We start from the raw sequence: 23,479 nt of genomic DNA on the forward strand, positions 1-23,479 counted from the left end.
TGGCATTCCGAATCAGTGGTTTGACGATTCAAAAATAAATAAATAAAAATATTTTTTATTTAATTAAACTGTTACAAGTAGGTAGTGTAGTTACCTATACTTGTAAAAGTTTAATTGAATAAAAAATATTTTTATTTATTTATTTATTTATCAATATTAAACAGTAAAATGCCATTTAACTAAATTTTACTAGTCGACTACACAAGAAGGAAGAATTTTTTTGAACAATTTAATTAAATATTTAAAGTGACAGCCCTGTCCCTATATAAACCTTACTGTTCCTATTTAACCTTGATTCGTTCCAATTCAGTAAGTATAGCGTTCCTATCCACCCCTTTCCCGTACCTATAATCCCCATGGCAAAGCCAAAACCACTTGGTTTCCAATTTTTTCTTTTTTACAGAAAAATATGTAACATTTAGACAAATCTGCTTTTGTGACGCCTCTTAGATAAATGTTTAATGATTTCTAATAGTTTTTCTACTGTTTTATTCTCGTACTGCGTCAAAGTAAACAAAGTTTTGAGACCTACGGCTTAGCGTGTTTTGAACAACGTTTTTGCAATGACGCTTTCTTTATTTTAATGTCAATTTGTCTCTGGTTCAGTGATGCCAAATAAAAGATCAAATATTCTACTATAGGGAAAAACAATGCTACCAAAATTCTAAGCTGTTTTGGGTATTATTTTTACGTTCAAATCTCATTCCCAGTTTTGTCCCTATTCACACCCCGGTTCCTATTCACCCCGTTTTACGGTAAGTCAATAATTTAATTTATTATCAATGGTTAACAAATAAACTATTAATAAACTTAAATCTAAAAAAAAAAAACAGGTTAGTTATTTAGTTTTAGTCTCTAGTATATAGTAGATAATCTATGGTTTTAGTTTTCTATTATTTATCTATGAGTAATTGACGGAAAAGTGGAAAATTGAGTTGATTGGCATTTTTGCAAAGAACTTGCATGTACTAGGTGTATTCTTGAATGAATGCACCATTCCTATGTCGATGCATATTTGTATTTTCAATTTTCTGAAAATATGGTGAAAATACTAATTCATTTTTATAAACATGGGTGGTTCTCAAAGAACCCAGAGCAGTAATGCCAGTTGAAAAAATCAAAAAGCAAAGCACAGACAATAAATAGAGGTCGGTCATTGACGGAAAAATGGAAAATTAAGTTGATTGACATTTAAAATGTGTCATTTTTGTCTTTTTCAATTTTGTGAAAATGCCTTTTTGACGAGATTTGCCGATATATTCGATTAATTCATTTTTATAAACATGGGTGGTTCTCAAAGCACACGAAAGTTAAGTGTCGATAACGAGAATGCTATACAAGTATCTCAAGAAGCTTTAGATCGCATACAAGACCAGCTGAACGCTAGAGTAAATATGTTTTAACATTACATAATTATTTACATCAATGTCATGTAATTAAACAAAATAAACGACAACTTGGCTATGTTAAAATAATAACAATTTTGTTATAAATTAGTCGCTATCATTTAGTTACTAATATACGATGATTTATGCAATTAGCAGACACCTATTAAGGTTAGACAACCTAGTTTTCTAACTGCAGATTTTAGTTTCTTAGTTACAAAAAAATGTTACTTAAATAGTGATCACTATGTTAAAGACCAAAATCGAGTAGTATAAACTATTATTACCAGTTCCTTAGTTACTAAAAAATGCTACTTTAATAGTGATAATAATTAAAAATCTATAAAGCTATCTTTTTTCCTCTTTTGATTCTTAATGATGATCCCTAGTGCAGTGGTAAGCACTGTCTTATAAACGGGAAGTTTTAGGTTCATGTCATATCTACAAACTAATACCTGATAAATGGTACGGGTTTAATAGAAGGTAAAAGATGTTGTTCCTCATACGCTAGCCCACTGCCATCTTAAACAGCATCATTACTGACTACCAAAAACAAGATCACAGTCTTATCTTTTTTTTTAGCCCTTGACTGAAATCTCACCTGGTGGTAAGTGATGATGCAGTCTAAGATGGAAGTGGGCTAACCTGGAAGGAGTATGGCAGTTTTTAGTAAACCCATACACGTTTGGTGTCTATATGGCATCGTAATAGAAAGCTAGATCGCTCACCGGCACGGCTTTGTCGGTAGGGTGGTAACTAGCCATGGCCGAAGCCTCCCACCAGACAAACCTGTCTTTAAATTAAACTTAATAATTCCAGCAAGCGGAACAGCCTCAATCAAAACCTCAATATGCGCCACCACCCTATTACGACACATTAAAACAACAAGAACACGCAGCAGAGGAAGCCTACTGGGCCCGTCGTATTGAGAATCTAAAGAGGGTCCACGAGAAAATCAACAGTGGCATGCAAATAGAGTACCAGAAAACATTAAAGGAGGCAAATGAATTATTCGATTTGGTAAAAGCAGATAAAGTTGTTAACAAATTACCTCCATGTCAAGAAGAAAAAGCCAAGGTATGTTAAGCTAAATGACTTGAAAAACCTATTAACTGTATTGAAAAAAGGTTAAAGCCTAACCACTAGGCTGATGTCAACCTCGTATTTAGGGGTATGTTTGATCCCAGGCACACCTCTAACTTTTCAGAGTTATGGGTTCTTTACTTTTAAGCAATGAGTATTACTTGCTTTATTGGTGAAAGCATACATGAGGAAACTCGCATGCCTGAGAGTGCTTCATAATGTGCACTCAGTCAGTGTGGGCTTCTCATTCTGCTGTACTAGTGGAGCAGTAATATTGTTGTTGATATTGACCGATTTGAGTTGATGATTGTAAATCATTTCGTATTGGACCTTTGCATGCACTTTAGGATAATCTAGGGCCTTACACTATAGTTTGAAAACACATCTGATACTGCACATTTAAACAGCAAATGTAGTTATAGTCATGATAGCCAAAACTTTTGTGCTAAGGGGGCATTATCAAGTTTAGAATCCTATTTTAAGTAGGTAATAGATTATCCAATTATTAGATATATTTTTAATAGGAATAGTGAGCAAACAAGCAGGTGGGTCACCTGATGTTAAGTGATTACCACCGCCCATGAACATTTGCAGCACCAGAGGAACCGCCGATGCGTTGCCGGCCTTTTAGGAATCTGTTGGTTCTAATAGATAATTATATTATATGTATATTATAATAGATAATTATATTAAACTAACTTCATGTTATAAAAACTAATGTATGTTGCTTTTAATTGATTATTAGACAACTATTAGATGTTTTTAATCATGTAATATCATGTTCATCAGATTGAGTTGAAACTTTGTGCAGTTGCTGCTGAGACTTGCAAAATGATTTCTGACAGAGTATCATCAACATACAATAGATGGCATGCGAACCTTATTGCATAATATGCTAAATAATGAATTTTTCACTTTTATTTCTGATGAACTGTTTTTTTTTTCAGATGCTAGAGTGCTACAGTTCAAATCCTAACAAATCTCTTCTGTGTTCAGTGCTAGTGAATGAATTCAATGACTGTGTGTGCAGAAGCAGAATTGCTGCAGTATCCTCATCTTGAGCAGAGCAGCTTTGTAAATAATGTCTAGTAAAGAATTCCGAGAATGTAATGTATCTTCTGAAATGCCACGTGGCCCTGCGAAGTAGTTTTATTAATATTATTGCTGTATGAATAAATTGTTAATCTAAACATTTTTTAGTTATTTGTTTTCATTAAATTATTATTTATACCTATCTTGCTGGGGTTTTAACTTAATATAGTGACTAGTCATGTCAATTCTCTTTTGAAAACCTAAAAGCCTGGTGGTCTGTACTCTGTAGGTACATTGAGTAGGTGTAGTGAAACCTCACACGAAGGAGCCTAGATGTACAATCGTCATACTGTAAATAGAAAGAACCACGAAAGAACCTTATCGGTTATCACAAGTGTTGTGAATTGTGCTGGTGTTGATAGTTAAGGAAAGATAATAAATATTACACAATATGGAAGTTTAATCTAAATACTGTGAAATTTTATCCTCTTTGGTTTTATCAATATTTTCATGATATTTTCTTGACAAAGTTGGCATGGCAACAAATGACATGCATTAACATGACATCATGTTATATTCATTTTCTCTTTGATATATTTATTTTCCACTCTTTCTCCACATTTATAAAATAATGGCAGCTCGTGAGAAAGAAGCTGAGAAACCCCCTGAAGTGAAGAAAAGGAGGGTCCCTCTCTATCCAGGCTTTCCAGAACTAGCCAGATCAGATGTCAGTATCTACCCCTCATACACAAAGCTGGCATTGGCCTAGTAAGTATATTTTTTAAAGGAACCCTGAATGCATTTTATGTACTCTCTTATATTACTATGTAGGACATGTTTCGCTGCATTAAAGGGAAGCCTATGACTATCTACACCACGCGACCGACAGTAATGTACATCGCCTTTAGGAGATAGCAGATTTGTAGAGCGTTGTCCCTGTCGTTGAGATCGACAAAACATTATATAGGTGACAGACAACGCTCTACAAAGCCGAAATGTCATTCTAAAGACCGATGTGTCCTAAGCGATGTCTGATTTTCATCACAATCGGTTCAGCAGAAGGAATAGTAACAAACCACTCAACACTGAATACTCGAGAAGTAGCTTTCGAACGATTGTCTATGAAAACCACTAAGCACTTCTTGATTGATAAATGAATTAGGTATTCTGCCCTCTTTCAGCCGTGTAGTCTGCCGTCACCGGTACCATTGGGCCAAAGTCGCCCAGCGAAAGCAGTTTATGGAAGAACTGCACATTTTTGAAAGACTACAGTCGAATGCCTTGGATGGTGTCAGGGTCCACAGGGAGTTCTCGCAAGGAATCTTATCTCATAAGATACCTCCGAGACGATACATCCAGAAACTCACTCCTGATCCAATGAATATGCATCAAAGAATGAGAGTTGAGGAAATCATCAATGGGAGAGTAAACTTTAGTCAAAAATAAATGTTGAAATAAAAAATATTGAATGCAAAATGTTACTTCAGAGTACATAGTAATAAATCCATACTTAATATTATAAATGCGAAAGTGTGTCTGTCTGTCTGCTAGCTTTTCACGGCTCAAATGTTCAACCGATTTTGATGAAGTTTGGTACAGAGATAGCTTGCATCCCGGGGAAGGACATAGGCTATTTTTTATCCTGGAAAATTCAAGAGTTCCCACAGGATTTTAAAAACCTAAATCCACGCGGAAATAAATAATAATTGAGGTAAGTAAATGAGATCTTATTGGATAGAAAATAGAGAAAAATAAGATCAAGGAGAAAATTATTAGGAGCCTAAAGATACCAAGTTCAATAAATTTCAATTTGGTACCTAGCTAAAGTTCAATTTGGCATTTTATTTTAATATACTAGCTGATGCCTGCGACTTCATTCACGTGGATATAGTTTTTTTAAAACCCCATGGGAATGCTTTGATTTTCCGGAATATAAAGTAGCCTATGTGTAATCTAGGGTAATAATCTATCTCCCAAGGGCGGATCCAGGGGGGGGGGGGTCATGGGGGTCATGACCCCCCCCCCTGGGCTGCGTCCAGAACCTAGGTGGACCACTAATTAAAATTGTTAAACATAATGTTTTTTATATTTTTATATACCTAGATTTTATGTAAGTTCCTTCAATGTAATATAATATTTTGTATGATGGCAAAAACATTATGTTCTTGCGAACAAACGCATTCAAAATTTGAATTTTACCGCGCCACCGCTACCTTTCATCGAGATGTCACATTTCGTGTGACGTTCTTCAATAATTGAAGAACATCACACGGCACTTGCCCAGGGCCCACGATTGATTGGGGCCCAGTAGTCCCTGCCAGATCAGCAATTCTGGCATTTATCTATATCGTAATACAATATTGCTGACATTTATCTTTTCTTTTTTGTAAATAATGTCATAAATTTTGCGCTCGCTTCGGTCGCACGTTCTGTTCATTACGATTAAAGATCCCTTCCGAGATGCAAGCTATCACTGAGTAGTACCTACCTACCTACATTTGGCCGTGAAAAAGTACCTAACAAGATGATAGACAGACAGAAAATTTCGCGCTCGCTTCGCTCGCGCTTTTGCTCTGTATTAGCTGTTGCCCGCCCGCAACCTTGTCCGCATTGATTTAGGTTTTCAAAAAACCGTAGGAACTCTTTGATTTTCCTCATAAAAAGTGTATGCAGGTTTCCGGGATGAAAGCTTTCTCTGTGTAGTACCTGGTCAAAAAGATAGACCGTCAAATGGTAACAGATAAGTAGATAGACACGCTTTCGCATTTATAATATTAGTAGCTACCTTATGATTTTTTCGTAAATATAATTGAAAAATTTCGCGCTCGCTTCGCTCGCGTTTTTACTTTATATTGGTTGATGCCCGCAACTTCGTCCACATAGATTTAGTTTTTTTTAATTTCCAGTACCGGTACCAACGCGAGCGCGCTACATGACGTCACTAAGCCAGGTTCGCAGATATTTCGCCGGCTTATATATCTGACAGTAAAATGATAAATTACTTGATAAATACACATAATCCCATAATGTAATCAGCATTTATTCAAACTTAACTAAATAATATCCAATCCTGATAATATTATACAATTTTGGAACTCATTCACTCGCTAAGTTTTTTTTCTTTTTCAATTTCTTACTCTTCTCGACATTAGTTTGCAAGTAGTGCGCCTCTTTCTTAGCTTGAGATATTTCAGCTTGAAGCCGTTGCTTCATTGCTGCCCTTTCATATGTGAGTCGCTCACTCAAATGGATCCATTTGAATCTTGGAATATATTTAATGTTCCAAATCATGTCGTAATAACGTGACCTCTTTCTTGTGCCAATTTTCGTGTTATTTAAATTTGACGCAACTGATTTTGCAACACTTTTCTTTTCAAACTCTACCCAGCCTTCTGTGAATAAATTTGGTTGTCGCATTTTCCTTTTCTCACCTGGTTCTAGAAAAATATGATACAAAATGATTTATGAACCTTTAGTTTAACTGGTGTATGCCTTTAGGCATTACCTGTAGCTATGTGAAGTTCAAGTCATACTGCATCATAGTGTTATATATATTACTAGCTTATGCTCGCGACTTCGTCCGCGTGGACTACACAAATTTCAAACCCCTATTTTACCCCCTTAGGGGTTGAATTTTCAAAAATCCTTTGTTAGCAGATGCCTACATCATAATAGCTATCTGCATGCCAAATTTCAGCCCAATCCGTCCATTAGTTTGAGCTGTGCGTTGATAGAGATCAGTCAGTCACCTTTTCCTTTTATATATTTAGATTTATGTTGTGATTTACTGACCGGAATTTCTAATAATCCTTTTTTAAACTATGATATAATTTGTTATACAGAAAACCTCTGTTCTAGACCCAGTGGTTTAAGTAAATAATTAATATATCAGTCAGTCAGTTTCTCCTTTTAAATAATGAACAGATTGATATGGAAGATATGAATGTTCTAAGTTGCAGCATTATTTAAATTAAATTTAACCTGAAGTTTGTAAGCATTTATCTTTCAAACTGCAACAGTTTAGTCTCAATACGTCCAATCGTTTTAGCAAGATGTGTGCTCAAAATAAATGAACTATTACAATAAAATATAAGAGAACAAGAAATCAAAATAGAATAAAATGGTTTTGAATTTTTAAAAAAATTTACGAGTGCTTTCAAATCGTCAAGTAAATCTATGACTGATTTGGAAGATTAACCAGTAAGAAACTTGGCGATTACTCTTTCAAAAACTCAACGTTAAGTATAGACATGCGTACATTAGTAATTCTGTAATCCCGCCGCTTACTTCAATATTAGTTATTACTTACTAGAACTCGATTGTAAATATATTCTCCCAACATCTCCATATTGACTGAATATTTCCCTTATCTTAGCTACATTCATGTAAGGAGGAATTGTTGATAGATAGATGATACCACGCTTCCTTGTTTTCTTTTGACCAGAGTCTGATACATCGTCAATGTTATTTTCATCCTTTGAATAGCAATCTGTACCATTGTCAGGTACCCGGTCCATGTCAGGATTGTCAGATATTGGCATTACTTCATCAAAGGGTATTACTTATTAAAGTGCAGTAGTATCAAAACTTATTTAAAAGAATGTAGGAAGTTTTACTAAAATATTTTTACTATCTAAAATAACCAAAACATAACCTTCGAAAAAGAATTTCAAAAGCATGAATTTGACGTTTAAAATTTAAATCTCCCGGATTACTAGTCTGTGGTTCAAAGGTGAACACAGAGTACGCATAGACAGAGTATTTGGATTTTGGACTATGAAATATAAAAGCTTGGACTATTCACTATATTATTAGCATTTAACCTTATTTTTATATTTGATTGTTTTGATTTAATCGTCAAAAAAATACGACTGCAGTACCCTCGGTGCGTGAGTCTGACTCGCTCTTGACTGGTTTTTTAGTACTTAATACCTAACTATCATAGGACAAGGTACCTACGTTGTTGAGGTTGATTAATGATTTAGTGCATTTTTTTTGTAAGCAGTTGGCAGCACTGTTTGACGATTTATTTATTTTTTTAACTGGTTTTACGGCTCTGGATTCTAGATCTGTTTGCCGAATGATTGTTCGCTCCCTCAGAATAAATAGGTACCTATTTTATTTACCTGTTCGCTTCTTGCTCAGCTCAAGAAAGTACAGAGAACATAGGGTAGGAGCTCAGAATAAGGACTATTAGAAGTAGCCCTATTGTGACACTTACCTACTGTTAGAGCGAGGTAGCTAAATATACATTTAAGCTCTTATTAGAACGTGACAAAATGATTATGTTTTGTCCTTATCACCGTGGCCACTTTTTTTGTTTGCCAAAATGTATTTGTACGTGAGTATTTGGCAAACAACGTGAAGTGAGGTTGACTCAAGTATTGTAAATAAATAATTGATTCGTTTTGTTGTTTTTTGTTTAAGAAGTTATTGCAGTATACTAGACTACAATAACTGAAGCGAACGTAAAATAGACGGAATAACATTTCACATTTCAGCTTGAGCGAGAGGGACTGAGGGGGCCACGCTAGTTGCATATCTGGACCAAAGAATTTCTAAGTACTACTTCCAATGTCGATGATATAATATCTGTGAATAGTGTACTGTTGTGTTATATAGGTACTCTTTGGCTCATGATTTTTGCAATTTTTGTCACTTTTTGTTGATTTTGTTTGTATGTAGTTACGAGTTACGACGTCTGTAATTTATTTTTGCAATTTAACATTATTACCCAAAGAGAATATAATCACTACGTGTTATTACCTATCTATGCTTAAAACTTCCTTTTTATTTCAAAACAGTTTATTACAATAATTATTGTGATACACAATGGGTTGCGATGGCGGTACAATTCCACGTAGAGATGAACTTGTACGTCTAAAAAAGAAACCTGAACAGGTACAAACATTTTTATAAGCTAATTACTTATAAGTTTTATTTTATAGCTACTATAGGACACAACGATCAATTTTTAATACAATTTTCATTTAGTACCTAACAAAGATGAATGCATGCCCCTTTAGCAAAGACCTCCTCCAAACTCTGTTTTTTTGGTGTGTCTTGCTCTTGCCCAAGTTTTCCCACTGTAATATAGTCGCATTTCCATCAGATATTATCGTTACGTAGTATATGAATCATTGTGGTAATTAATATAATAATAGTACTGTACATAATCGCTTAACTAAAATGATAGCTCTTGAGATGTTGCTATCCCTTTCATAATGCTCCGTGCAGAAAAGGATAGCGCTAGATTGGACTCATCAAGTTTAGAGAATGTTCACAACAGAATTAACCACATATTTTGTCAATTCCTTACCTTTTCTTAACCAATAACCGATAGAGTCTATTTATGTTTTACTAGCCGATGCCCACAATTTCGTCCATGTGGACTTAGGTTTTTAAAACTCCTACGGGAACTCTTTGATTTTCTGGGATAAACAGTAATAATAATAATAATTAATAAAAATAAAATAAATTAAGAAAAGTGCAAATAAGTGCAAAACAATTCTTCAGACTTATTTGATCTCTTTTGATCAGGACAATGAACCAACTACTGTTATTGCTGTTAATGGAAACGGGGAAGAAGCTGATGCAGGAGGTACCTATTTTGTGGATGAAGAAGGCCGCTACTATTACCAGCCAGCTGGAGATAGCCAAAATCTGGTCCCTCTACCTACTGAAACAGAAGCAGAAGATGATGCTGGGATACCACAAGAGGCCCAGATGTTGGTAGATGGGGATGGCTATCAAACTGTGACATTGGTGCCCTCAGAAGAAGGCGGTGAATTGAGCTATGTTCTAGTCGTGCAAGACGAAACAAAGCCTGTAATGAATATTGACATTAAGGTAGATCAAGATGAAGAAAAAAGCAGTGATGTATACAAGTTTGAGGAAGAAGAAGAGGAAGATCCTCTAGTAGAGATTTCTGATGAAGCTGAAGAATCTATAAAGCCGAAACGAACGATTCCAAAGAGGAGGGGCAAGCACCTCCGGCCGAGTTTCACATGCAGCTTCTGCCCTTACGCAAGTCATAGGCGATACCTTCTGCTGCGACACATGAAAACTCATTGTGACGAGCGGCCGCATAAGTGCAACATTTGCGAACGCGGCTTTAAGACCATAGCGTCGTTGCAAAACCATTTAAACATGCACAACGGCGTCAAACCACACGTGTGCAAATACTGCAAAAGCCCTTTCACTACATCGGGTGAACTAGTGCGTCATGTGCGGTACCGGCACACGCACGAGAAGCCGCACAAATGCACCGAGTGCGACTACGCGTCTGTCGAGCTGTCCAAGTTGCGGCGGCACGTGCGCTGCCACACCGGCGAGCGCCCGTACCAGTGCCCTCACTGCACGTATGCGGCACAAGATACATTCAAGCTGAAGCGCCACCTGCGGACGCACACTGGCGAAAAACCCTACAAGTGCGACCACTGCAACATGTGCTTCACACAGTTAAACTCCCTCAAGGCTCACAAACTCATACACAATGTATCTGAAAAGCCAGTGTTTCCGTGTGAGCTGTGCCCGGCAAAGTGCGGCCGCAAAACAGATCTGCGTATCCACGTGCAAAAACTTCACACTTCCAATAAACTGCTCAAATGCAAACGATGTGGCAAATCATGTCCAGATCGGTATTCTTACAAAATACATAATAAGACTCACGAAGGTGAAAAGTGTTTCAAATGTGAGCTGTGTCCGTACGCATCAACCACACTGCGCCATCTCAACACTCATATGCTGAAGCACACTGACGAGAAACCCTTTGTGTGTGATCAGTGCAACCAATCCTTCAGACAGAAACAACTGCTACGGCGTCATCAAAATCTGTATCATAATCCCAACTACGAGCCAATGCCACCTAAGGAGAAAACTAACACTTGTCACGAATGTGGGCGAACATTCGCTCATAAGGGCAATCTGATCCGACATCTGGCTATACATGACCCTGACTCGGACCACCGAGAGAGAGCACTGGCACTAAGGCGGGGACGCCAAAAGAAAATCATGTTTGTGGATGCAAATGATAAGACGGATGATTCCGACAATGAGCCAGAGGAGATAATGAAGTTGGACGTGGGCGGCAACCAGCTGGAGCGCGGCGAGCTGCTGACGGTGGGGGACAACGACGGGCAGCAGTACGTCGTGCTGGAGGTGATCCAGGCGGAGGACGGCGACACGCAGCTCGTCTCGGCGCCCGAATACGAGGAGGAGGAGGAAGAAGATGAGGACGATGAAGAATTAAACACAAAAGAAATTATTTATGAACAAATTGAACCTAAAGGTATGGTGGAGAGAATGATCAAGATTGAAACAGATGTCGACACTTGCTTCGGGTTTGATGAAGATGAAGAACCAGACGAGGATGAATAAGGTGTAGCTTACAATGATAACATTGTACTGTGTTTAATTTAGTTTGTAGTTTTTGTTAAACTAAGTACATCCGTAACATAACCGTTATAGGGTATTTAATAGACAGGTTTTTAAAAACTGTTATACATTAGTCACTGATTTCTAAGGACTATAATATAGAAAATATATATTTTATGTACATTCCATTACATATAGGGATGGAATTGTGTAAGAAAAAACGAATACAAAAATATTATTTAAATTGTAGGTAACATAGTGGAATGGTCACTGCTGAGGTGGCTAGTCCGCTTTCATGCAGGGAACCTAACCTAATTGCAACCTAGCTAGATCCTAGTGATAATAACATATTATGTTAAATAAAATATTGATTCGCAACCAATTGACATATTTATTATTTCTCTCTTATCTAATTAACAAGAATCTATTTATTTTTATTTTATTCATTATTACCTGACGCCCGCGAATTCGTCCGCGTGGAATTAGGTTTTTAAAAATCCTGTGGGAACTCTTTGATTTTCGGGATAAAAAGTAGCCTAAGTCACTCTCCAGATCTATATCTATACCCATGCAAAAATCACGTCAATCCGTTGCATCGTTGCGACGTGATTGAAGGACAAACTAACAAACACACTTTCGTATTTATAATAAGGGTTCTGATAGGCACACGCTTGACCACGATCACACCTGATGCGAACTGCGAAGTAATGGACGCGTTTGCCTACAAGGTGCCTATTCACTCTTGTTTCAAAGATACCCGGATTAAGTATAATTGGCAGGAAACACTGATCTCGGAAGAGTATTCCAGTATTTACAATCAGTCTATCCGCAAACCCTAACATTCGATCGCTGGGGGTCGCGTCGCGCTCCAGGCGCGCCTCGAGCTGCCGCTGGGCGCAGCAGCAACATTGGAGAGCAGCCCTGGCTTGAGTGATACGGCTTCTATCTTCGTCGCGGCGCTCGCCGTGTACCGATTTATCGGTGCCAACACTCCGAGACCGGGGCGCGCTGCTGAAAGGCGGAGCGCCGAACCGGCCTGGAAGAAGAGAATAAAACACCGTATCACTCTTGCCAGAGTCCTCATTGGAAGACTGCAAAGCTTCAGGTCGGGCAACACTAGGCAAACGATTGTGCGCTCTGTTAGAGTTGCGTTTAACGGGTGTTGGTTCAGGTTGGACCAGCCCGATATTTCGCAAAAGCTAACAGAGCGCATCTACGAATATAGCAGAAAATAAGTTATTTGTATTATCTATGGTTTCATGAGGTCAGACCACTGCTCATTGAGGTTATCAGTGTCAAATAAAATATTTCCTCTTCTAGAAAGACAAAGATGCTGAGCGGTCGTTCAAATGGCGCAACTGTGCGTTGTCACAGCAGCCGCTGCAGGAGCCGGTGGTGGCGTGTGGGCTCGGCCGGCTGTACAGCAAGAGTTCCGTACTCGAAGCACTGCTTGACAAGGAGAGTAAACCTGACTCTATCAGTCACATAAAGAATCTGAAGGTAATTTTTATATTCATGATTTCTTTCAAAAAGGAGGAGGTTCTCAATTCAAGGCGTATTTATTTGACAGTTACTGTAAAATACCATCAAATCGAAATAGTATTTCAATTTTCGAAGTAAGATAAGTGATAACTATATCAAGTGGGGTATCATATGAAAGGGCTTTACCTGTATAGTACGATTCAAACTTAAATGCGTCTGCGTGAAGTTAGCTTTGCGATCTTGCGCCAGCGCATGGTAGACTCGAGAACTTAATCACTTAACGAGCGGCGGTAGGTTCCAGCTCAGCTTAAGCAAGCTTAAACAAAGTAACTTCTCAACTCGACTCTGACTCGCACCTGGCCGGTTTTTTTAATTAATTGTAAAATACCCAGATTTGATTACTTTCTTGAATGCTAAACAGTAAGCAGTGATAGATTAGTAGTTAAAATATTTGGATTTGAATATCACTTGCTTTACCAGTGAAGGAAAACATTGTGAGGATACCTGCTTGCCTGAGAGTTCTCCATACTGTTCTCAAAGGTGTGTGGAAGTCTGCCAATTCGCAGACTTCACACACCTTTCCGCTGTTTTCCTTCTCATTTTGAAAGAAGACCCGTGCTCAGTAGTGAGCCGGCGATGTTGATGATGATGAAGCAGAACGCACCATTCATTTATTTCCAGGATATCAAAGACCTGAAGCTGACGAAGAACCCAGCCTACATCAAGACGGAGCACACCGATGGCTCGGTGGGGGAAGGCAGTGCACCATACATCTGCCCCATCAGTGGGCTGGAGATGGCGGGCAAATTCCGCTTCGTGTTCCTCTGGGGCTGTGGCTGCGTGCTTGCAGAGAGAGCCTTCAAGGAAGTCAGGCAGAACCTGTGCCATATGGTAAGTGACGATTCATTTTTAGTGTTCCGTACCTCAAAAGGAAAAACGGAACCCTTATAGGATCACTTTGTTGTCTGTCAAAAAACTTACTGGGTACTTCCCATTGACCTAGGATCATGAAATTTGGCAGGAAGGTAGGTCTTATAGCTGACATTAGGGGCAAAATCTGAAAACCGTGAATTTGTGGTTGCACAAAAAATATTAAATTGTGGTCATAAACTAATAATTAGTATTTTCAATTTTCGTAGGTACATCAACTGGGGTATCATATGAAAGGGCTTCACCTGTACATTCTAAAACACATTTTTATTTATTTCTATGTATTAAGTCTTTGAATTATCGTGCAAAAAGTCGAAAAAATACGACTGTAGTACGGAACCCTCATTGCGCGAGTCAGACTCTGCTTACCCAGTAGTTGTAGCTAAATTCTTATTTTTCTATCATTGTTCCAGTGTCAACAACCATTTACAGACAACGACGTGGTTGTGCTCAATGGTAACGAGGAAGACATTGAACAGCTTAAAGACAAAATGGCCGTCAGAGTTGCAAACAGAAAGACCAAGAAGTCTAAAGTGGATAAAACACAAAAGGAAACTAAAATCGAGACAGTCACAGAAACTCCTTCAACGTCTACTGAAGTTAAGATAGAACAGGATGAGACAAAACAAGAAAAGGAAGAGATAAAACAAGAAAAAGAAGAGTTTAACGGAAACGGTGAAATGAAACAGGAAAATGATACAGCTAATGTCAAAAAAGGGGAAGAAATCGACACAATACCGTTGGCGATACCAAAGTTTAACCCCAATAAACAGACAAGGGGGCATTTTGGATCATCAAAACGGGCGCATTCCACACAATTGGCACAGGACCCGTCGTACAAGAAGACTAAAAAGGAATACAGTATAGCGAAGGACCCTCAAAGCACTGAGGTGTACAAGTCAATATTTACTTCGCATAAGAACGAGAAGGACCAGCAGAGAGCGCATTGGGTTACTTATAATCCATTTTATAATTAACTAATCTATACTTCCATAATAATAGGACTATAAATGCGAAAGTGTGTCTGTCTGTCTGTCTGCTAGCCTTTCACGGCCCATCCGTTCAACCGATTTTGACTAAATTTGGTACAGCGATAGCTTGCATCCCGGGGAAGGACATAGGCTTTATTTTTCATCCCGGAAAATTAAAGAGTTCCCACGGGATTTTTAAAAACCTAAATCCACGCGGATGAAGTCGTGGACATCCCTAAGTCCCTACAAGAGACCTATGTCCAGCAGTGGACGTCTATTGGTTGATGATGATGAACTATTAATATATTTATCTCTTTCATTTACATGGAATTATGTACATCGATTGTACTTTTCTTGAGCGAGAATATAGCCGATAGCTACTCGTTTCCTCATCAGCGCGGCCGTGGAACAAGTGCCTAGTAAAATATTTCTGGCTAAATTATAATCAATAAAAGATTTTGTTTTAATTTGGGAATGTTTTATTTAATACTACATCAATGTTTATTGCACTAAGATTGCACATAAAATGGAATGTCATAGTTCATATAGTGCACACATTTCGAGACACTCGCCATATCTTACAGTGCGACAAGGCTATCTTGGCGCGTGGTGAAACTCGGAACTAACATTGCCGTCAAGTGTCCCCTTGTTCTCCAACAGCGCCCCCGTCATTGAAGTGCCACGAGAGTCCTGTCCATAGATTATCTACTATATACTAGAAATAGATGTGCGACTCTAGATTTCTTTTTCAAAGTTACGCGTGTACTCACATCAAGAGGGCACTAAAAGCGCGCTAGGCGTGCGAGAGCGCGAAAATTTAAATGCTATTTAAATGTACTTTACTAGAATATTTTATATTTTTGGAACACGTTTTAAATAAACATTAATAATTCCATTAACGTTTGTTTAAAACATGTTTAAAAATATATATTACAAGACTATGACTCTTTGAGCTACTTAATTATAACTATATTATAGAAAGAAAAAGGTTTTAAGGTTTTGTAAATATTTATTATCATAAATTCGTAACTAGGTAGATACATAAAATACAATAGAATAGAAAACAATACGAAGTGTATGTAAACACTATAAAATACATACCCAAATTCAAGACCCGCAAGATTGTGAAATAATTACTATTCAAATTTAACATTTTCGGTTATTTACTTTTAATAATTTTCAAATTATTACCACAATTGGTGTATTTGTGTAGTCAGAAAACAATAAAATAATTGTTATATGAGCCAAAGATAATTAACATAAAGCTAGCTTTAAGTTTTATTGTAATATTAAAAATAAAAAAAAATAACATAAATTATATTAAATAAAATTCCCTGTAAATAAACTGTAAAATAATAAACATAAATTATACTAAATCAAGTAATCAATAAAACCAATCTACTAGATTGATTTTATTGATGGGAATTTATGTTTACTAGCTTATGCCCGCGATTTCGTTCGCGTGGACTACACAAATTTTGAACCCCTGTTTCACACACTTAGAGTTGATCTTTAACAATGAGATTTTAACATATGAGCTTAATAAAATATGTCATACTGCAAATTGCAAAAATATTAACTACAAAACTTTATAGACACTTCAAAACTGACAGAGTTTCATACAAACTTCAAACCCCTATTTTATCCCTTCAGGGGTTGAATTTTGAAAAATCCTTTCTTAGCGGACGCCTACGTTATAATAGCTATCTGCATGCCGAATTTCAGCGTGATCCGTCCAGTAGTTTGAGCTGTGCGTTGATAGATCAGTCAGTCAGTCAGTCAGTCAGTCACCTTTTCCTTTTATATATAGATTATATTATATTTGACTAGTGCCACAAAGGCAGTAATATTAAAAACATAATTACACAAATTAATCACACAGGATTGGCAAGAGTCTGTGATCAATCTACAATTAACAATTTAATCCCCCATATTTGTTAAAAGGAATACAAAACAATTTACTAAAGAAAACAATTTAGTAAAGACTGCCAAACGGATATAGCTTCTGTTAGATATTGATGCAGAAGATGACTTACGAATGTGCAATAGTTGACAGAAGCTTGAATGATTCCCCTTATCTAAATATATAAAAGGAAAGGGTGACTGACTGACTGACTGACCTATCAACGCACAGCTCAAATTACTGGACGGATCGGGCTGAAATTTGGCATGCAGATAGCTATTTTGAAGTAGGCATCCGCTAAGAAAGGGTTTTTGAAAATTCAACCCCTAAGGGGGTGAAATAGGGGGTTGAAACTTGTGAAGTCCACGCGGACAAAGTCGCGAGCATAAGCTAGTTTTATCAAACGAAGTCTGTAATTCAACTACTGATTTCATTAGATTGCATAAAATAGATTATTTACCTTTATGTGTTTGATAATATCTCAACGCCTGAATTTTTATGCTATCATTTTCAGTATCTGAATTTTTACCTTTTAAAATTTTATTTACATTATTGCACCAGCTGTGAATAATCAATTTGATCACAAAATTTATTATATAATTTTTCAAATTGACTTTGTGTGTATCACATGTTAAAAAATCAAAACTTGTACTCTGATCAACTAATAATTTTATCATTTGACTTTTGCCACTTTTCCCAGGATCATTTTTTAACATGCTTTTTACTATTTTTATTATATTTCTCACACAATTTGAAAAGTTACGCGAGGGTCGGTAAAGAGATCTCCTTGTGATATCGATAGAATGTATGTATTCATCTGCTTGAGGTGGGGTGGTGTCACACAATTCATTATTGCATTTTATACAAGATTTACACACATTCCTTTTTAGCTTTTTTATGACAAACCCTGTCACATACTTTTTAGTTTCAGAGATTATTAATTTGTCTCCAATTTCTGAACTACTATCTGCCAAATTTTCTATACTTAGATCTGTATCCATTGGCTCATTGCTCATCGGGGGCTCTTTGATGTCATTTTCTATCAAAAGACAATCTAAATTTTGTAACATTTTGTTAGGATCTTCCTCACAGTTAGCCCCTAATGAGTGACTTGAATTTAAATTATTTACAAGTAATGTTTTGTAAATACTTTCAAACTGCTGGCAGGTAGGGTTTGTGTTTCTAGCCCCGTGGCTCCTCACAGAGGAGAAAAAGTTTTCCACAGGATCTTGGTTAAAACAGCGCGTTAACAAACTAGTTACATTATGTTTTTCATTTAGATATAGCCACAATTCTTTCATAACTTTAATATTGTGGATCCAATTTTTAATTGATGGAACCTGTTCATAACGAATACTTACTGTTCCATCTTTTTTTTTTGTTTCCATCTTAAATCGCATTGATTTTAATATTGGCACACTTTCATCCCATAATTTAAAATGGTCAGAGTTCATTTTCAAACAATTTTTATATATTTTATGGGTCTTTTTATAAGACCCTCCATTAAAGGAGTCAAAAAGACGATCAAATAATAGCAGCAAGTCGGCTGTGTCAGCACACTCTTGTGGTAGTAAATTATTTTCTGAAAAAGAAAAAAGATTAAAAATTAAATACTTAAATAAATACTTAAATATATTTTTTTATACATAAATGTCAGGCCACATTTACATGGATTTGTAGCTGATGCTCGCGACTTCACCCGCGTGGATTTAGGTTTCTTAAAATCTATGAACTCTATGATTTTCAGAGAAAAAAGTAGTGTCCTTCCCTAAGAAGTTATTTGTATACCAAACGTCAAAATTGGGTGGGCTGTGGGTCGATTTCATAAAACCGGCATCAATCATTATTACAATCTCAGTTGTTGTGATTGGCTGAATTTGTGCGATTCTTGTTGCAACAATGCATTGTAGCCAATAGTGAGCTGGCGTCAACCATTTATAATATTAGTATGGAGTTGTGGATGTTTTAAAGTTGCACTATCATCACATTACAGATGTAAAATAGCGCCATATATGTTGCTAATAAATAATTATTGAGAATAAGATTAGTCCTTGCTAGTCAAGTAGTACCAAAGTCTGATGAATTAATTCTAAAGTGAAGAAGGTCTTCAAATATCAGGTCTTTAAAAGTTTCAGAACATTAACAGTACTTACTTGCACAAAATCGTAGCGCTCCTGATACACGCTGACTAAAAACTTGTGCAGCATGTTTTACTTTCATCTTCGGAATTTTCTCTATGAGTACATGAGCTTCTGTTAACTTGTTGCACATTCGTAAGTCATCTTCTCCTGCATCAATATCTAACAGAAGCTTTAAATGTATCCATTTAGCAGTCTTTACTTCGTCCTCCTGTGTGAATCTTAATTCTTTTGTCAGTAAATTGTTTCGTATTCCTTTTAACAAATGTGGGGGATCAAATAAGGGGAATATATTATTATTTTCTACAGCAAAACTACTATCCCTAGGCTCGTTGCCTAATCTAAGACAATCTACTTTAGTCTCTTTTATCAGCTCATTTATAACTTTGTTGTTAATTGTAGATTGATCACAGACAGTTGAGACGACAGCCAATCCTGTTTGATTAATTTGTGTAATTATGTTTTTAATACACCTTTTTAATATTACTGCCTTTGTGGCACTTTTGCAAAACAAATAGCAAATTGGCTGTTTGAACTTAGCTTTTAGCCCCTTTATCATGAATACCAAAACATGGTCAGCAATATTCTCTGTAATTTCATTTCCCCCAAAATCTTCAAATCCGATTACTTGATCGAATGCTGTATTGAAATGTAGGGATGGAGACAAAGACATTTCATCAAAGATTAATACACATAATCGTTGCTCCATCCCCAATTTGTCTGCCGCATTTTTCAAAAGTTTAATTATCGCAGGGTTTAAGCCTGGTTTAATTGTTATTTGTTTAAGGACATCCAGTAATGTTCGTTTTGATGGCAAAGTTAACATTTTTCTCAAAAAGTTATAGCCTTTTGGACTTTTCTTATATATCGAGAGTGACATTAATTTTTCTGCATGATTAAATCTTCTTCCACGGCTTTTTTTGTTATGCTGTGTTAATTGCATTTTTACAAGTGTTTGAGCAGGCATAGGTAAGTATTTTAGAACCTTGTTAAATAATTTTGTTTTTGACATTTTTTTTGCTATCTTTACTTGGTTTCTTTGTTCGAATAATTTATTTTTCAAATTAACTATTTTCCTTAACAATTTCTGAACTTTGAGATTCACATGTCTTTGACCAGCTTTTCCTGAAAAAAAAAAGGTGTTTTTATTAAGTATACATTAACTATTAGACAATTTTCAATACTCTATTCTTGTTAAAATCTTGTTAAACAGTAAAGATTTTTATCTCTTATTTAATTAAATTAAATTAAATTTATTGGATATTATTACATATTAAATTACATATAAGGAACACAAAAAATACTTATAATACAGATAAAAACAAGTAATAACAATTAAGTAGACCTAGGTCTAGTGGGGTGCCAGCCAGGTAACCTCCCAGTGTGTATGTGTGTATGTGTATTATTTGTTGTTTATGGCCACAACTTACTAGTAATTATTTTTTTCTGAATCTGAGTTTGAGAATATCCTGCTTGGATGTTGTGAACCACAGATGGGGTACTTTGAGCGACCGATTGATTATGTGTAGAACTTTCTGGTTGATTTATTGTATTAGCATCTAGACTTGAATCAATGGCACCTGAAATATGCAAAATAGAGTTTTAGAAGAAGTGTTTATGTTATAATTATTAGTTATACATAGTTAGTTTCTGTCTGCAACTTCATTAGGAGATTTCAGTTTTGAAGATTCCATAGAAACATTTGTACTTATTACATTTGATACCAAGTGGGGTATCCCGTAGCGCTGCCAAGTCGATTTTTTTGATATTAACAATAAACCTCTACAGTTTTGCGGCTTGTTAAGAAAAGTGATCTGTTTTACTCTTGTGTATTACAGAACCCTATGTGCTGTGTCCAACTCGCACTTGGCCAGTTATTTTCTACATAGCAGTTCTTGATTTATCGTGCAAAACGTCGAAAAATACGACTGAAGTATGGGACCCTCTGTGCACAAGTCTGACCCACACTTGGCCAGTGTTTTCAAGCTTCTACAATCTGTGCTTTGACCTATTATTGACATGTCAATCAATGTAATTTCTCAAAATCCTCTCTACTGTAATAACTAATAAATAAAACTCACCAAGGTTAAGAGAAGGAAATGCTGTCTTTGCTAGTCTTTTACTGTGATGGTATAAAAAACGATCTTCAAAGTGGTGATTGCAAATTCGATAATTCGTATATATTTCATCATCAGTCTTGCTTTCTAAATCTTGTCCTACTATCTCTTTCCATTGTTGAAATCGTTTCAAAGAGGAGTGGCCAGGTTTTGGAAAGTGATGCAAAACATCTGAAAAAGTAGTAACATAAAATATGCAATATATTATTGTATTATCTATACTTATTGTACTTATTTACTTAATCTCTATAATATATATATAAAAATGAATCACTGAATGTGTTGCTAAGCGCAAATTTCGAGAACAGCTGAACCGATTTCGCTAATTCTTTTTTTATAATATTCCTTGAAGTACGAGGATGGTTTTTATGGAATTGCCCGAAATCGACTAGGCGGTAAGACGTTCGCTGGGGCAGCTAGTAAAATATAAAAAAACCATAGTCATTAAAGTTCAAAATAATATCTAATGTTGTACCTACGTACCTACACTTAATTACAAAACAAAAAATGTACAGAATTAGTAGTCAATAATCCTTACCAATATTATAAATGCAAAAGTATGTCAGGCTGTCTGTCTGCTAGCTTTTCACAGTCAATTTGTGTAACCGTTTATGATAAAAGTTAGAAGGTACAGAGAAGCTTGCATCCAGGTAAGGACATAGGCTACTTTTGCCTCGGAAAATCAAACAGTTCCCATGGGATTCTTTAAAACGCTAAACCAACGTAGACAAAGTGGCGGGCATCATCTATTTGGTGAAGAGATAGCTTGCATCGGAGACGGTTGTAGGCTACTTTTATCACGGAAAATTGGACTTCTCACGGGATTTCTAAAATGGTTTTTTGGATGATATCCACGTGGACGAAATCGCAGGAATTATTTAGTATCATGATAAAATACCTAATGTACTAATGGAGCATAGAGTTTGACTCGTTTAAGAGATTTGTGTTAGATTACAAGTGAGCTGATTTTAAACTTACCGAATTGCTCACATCCGAACACACATCGAGATCTCCGTGGCATTTTCCCTGCACAAATCTATCGACAGAAAATCTTTTCACAAAGCAAAAACAAGTCCGTAATCCGTAGCCGTGGTCAATCGTTCAGGCATGAATCGAGTCCGTAAATCAATCCTTAGGTAGTTATCGAGGTGGTTAAAGGAAACACAGAGTCCAGTAAACAAAGCAGGGTCAGATAAATTTATCAGAAATAGAAATATTTAGAACCGCACAAACAACAATACACGAAAACATGAAAAGTTTTGAACTTCAACGGTGACCAGGGTTGCCAGATATTTACCAATTGAATTCGCCCGTTTTTTTTTTTTTTTTTTAATAGATATAGCGAGCAAGCGAGCAGGCGGGTCACCTGATGTTAAGTGATTACCGCCGCCCATGAACATTTGCAGCACCAGAGGAGCCGCCGATGCGTTGCCGGCCTTTAGGAATTTGTTTTAGGATTTTGCCTGCTGAGTAGCCTAAAATCGCCCGTTTCTATCTTCCAGGGGCCCTACCGCGGTTGTTTGACAGCTACAATGTTACGATCACAATCATCTCTGATTGGTTAATGCTCGCTCACTATTGGCTACAATGCATTGTTGCAACAAGGATTGCACAAATTCAGCCAATCAGAACAATTGAGATTGTAATAATGATTGATACCGGTTTTAGACAATCGCCCTACTGGTAGCCTAAATGGTTACTGGTAGCCAATCGGGATTTTTGGGCGCCGATTGGCCCGCCGAGGTAGCCTAAATGGCGGTAATTCGCCTAATCTGGCACCACTGACGGTGACTGTGGCTGTCCAAATGTTTGTAATTTAAAATTACAACAATGTGCCCGCCATCTATTTACGTCTTTTATTAACTGTTATCTATTTGTTTAGCCGTACTCGCGCTTAGATGGCACCACAAGCGAATTTCAATTTGCGATTTTTTAATGTTCTGGAGTTGCACCCCTATGGTCCTGTCGCACTCGTGGTCGCACTGTAGATTAGGTATAGACTTTGCTCTGTGTCAACTGTCATGTACGAAATACGACAATAAGGACCTTGTTAGAAGTAGCC

General features: G+C 36.6%; 4 protein-coding genes across 4 annotated transcripts; 3 read left to right on the top strand and 1 right to left on the bottom strand.

Moving 5' to 3' along the window:
* Positions 1-1,186: 1,186 nt before the first annotated feature.
* On the top strand, positions 1,187-3,662 carry LOC117990995 (MICOS complex subunit MIC19-like). The gene is made up of 3 exons (XM_034978518.2): positions 1,187-1,388; positions 2,205-2,462; positions 3,416-3,662. Exons 1-3 carry the CDS (start codon positions 1,284-1,286, stop codon positions 3,527-3,529), a joined length of 477 nt encoding a protein of 158 aa, XP_034834409.1. The 5' UTR covers positions 1,187-1,283; the 3' UTR covers positions 3,530-3,662.
* A 2,857-nt stretch (positions 3,663-6,519) lies between these two features.
* Positions 6,520-8,189, bottom strand: LOC117988389 (uncharacterized). The gene is made up of 2 exons (XM_034975524.2): positions 7,810-8,189; positions 6,520-6,937 (listed from the first exon to the last, which is right to left on the bottom strand). Exons 1-2 carry the CDS (start codon positions 8,039-8,041, stop codon positions 6,597-6,599), a joined length of 573 nt encoding a protein of 190 aa, XP_034831415.1. The 5' UTR covers positions 8,042-8,189; the 3' UTR covers positions 6,520-6,596.
* A 986-nt stretch (positions 8,190-9,175) lies between these two features.
* Positions 9,176-12,272, top strand: LOC138404070 (transcriptional repressor CTCF-like). The gene is made up of 2 exons (XM_069507177.1): positions 9,176-9,401; positions 10,041-12,272. The coding sequence occupies exons 1-2, from the start codon at positions 9,333-9,335 to the stop codon at positions 11,877-11,879; spliced, it is 1,908 nt and encodes a 635-aa protein (XP_069363278.1). The 5' UTR covers positions 9,176-9,332; the 3' UTR covers positions 11,880-12,272.
* A 311-nt stretch (positions 12,273-12,583) lies between these two features.
* Positions 12,584-15,265, top strand: LOC117989341 (replication termination factor 2). The gene is made up of 5 exons (XM_069505117.1): positions 12,584-12,604; positions 12,749-13,015; positions 13,197-13,376; positions 14,040-14,249; positions 14,702-15,265. The coding sequence occupies exons 1-5, from the start codon at positions 12,584-12,586 to the stop codon at positions 15,263-15,265; spliced, it is 1,242 nt and encodes a 413-aa protein (XP_069361218.1).
* The last annotated feature ends 8,214 nt before the right edge of the window (positions 15,266-23,479 follow it).

The sequence above is a fragment of the Maniola hyperantus genome, chromosome 2, assembly GCF_902806685.2.
Source record: "Maniola hyperantus chromosome 2, iAphHyp1.2, whole genome shotgun sequence".
NCBI lineage: Eukaryota > Metazoa > Arthropoda > Insecta > Lepidoptera > Nymphalidae > Maniola > Maniola hyperantus.

Excerpts from the sequence above, each read along its gene's own strand:
- LOC117988389 (XM_034975524.2), bottom strand. The coding sequence starts at position 8,041 with ATGCCAATATCTGACAATCCTGACATGGACCGGGTACCTGACAATGGT. Across the intron at positions 6,938-7,809 it reads ATATTTACAATCGAGTTCTA|AACCAGGTGAGAAAAGGAAA; the intron begins GTAAGTAATAAC and ends ATATTTTTCTAG.
- LOC117989341 (XM_069505117.1), top strand. The coding sequence starts at position 12,584 with ATGGACGCGTTTGCCTACAAG. Across the intron at positions 13,377-14,039 it reads GTCACATAAAGAATCTGAAG|GATATCAAAGACCTGAAGCT; the intron begins GTAATTTTTATA and ends ATTTATTTCCAG. Across the intron at positions 14,250-14,701 it reads GGCAGAACCTGTGCCATATG|TGTCAACAACCATTTACAGA; the intron begins GTAAGTGACGAT and ends TCATTGTTCCAG.
- LOC138404070 (XM_069507177.1), top strand. The coding sequence starts at position 9,333 with ATGGGTTGCGATGGCGGTACAATTCCACGTAGAGATGAACTTGTACGT. Across the intron at positions 9,402-10,040 it reads TAAAAAAGAAACCTGAACAG|GACAATGAACCAACTACTGT; the intron begins GTACAAACATTT and ends TCTTTTGATCAG.
- LOC117990995 (XM_034978518.2), top strand. The coding sequence starts at position 1,284 with ATGGGTGGTTCTCAAAGCACACGAAAGTTAAGTGTCGATAACGAGAAT. Across the intron at positions 1,389-2,204 it reads AAGACCAGCTGAACGCTAGA|CAAGCGGAACAGCCTCAATC; the intron begins GTAAATATGTTT and ends TAATAATTCCAG. Across the intron at positions 2,463-3,415 it reads GTCAAGAAGAAAAAGCCAAG|ATGCTAGAGTGCTACAGTTC; the intron begins GTATGTTAAGCT and ends TTTTTTTTTCAG.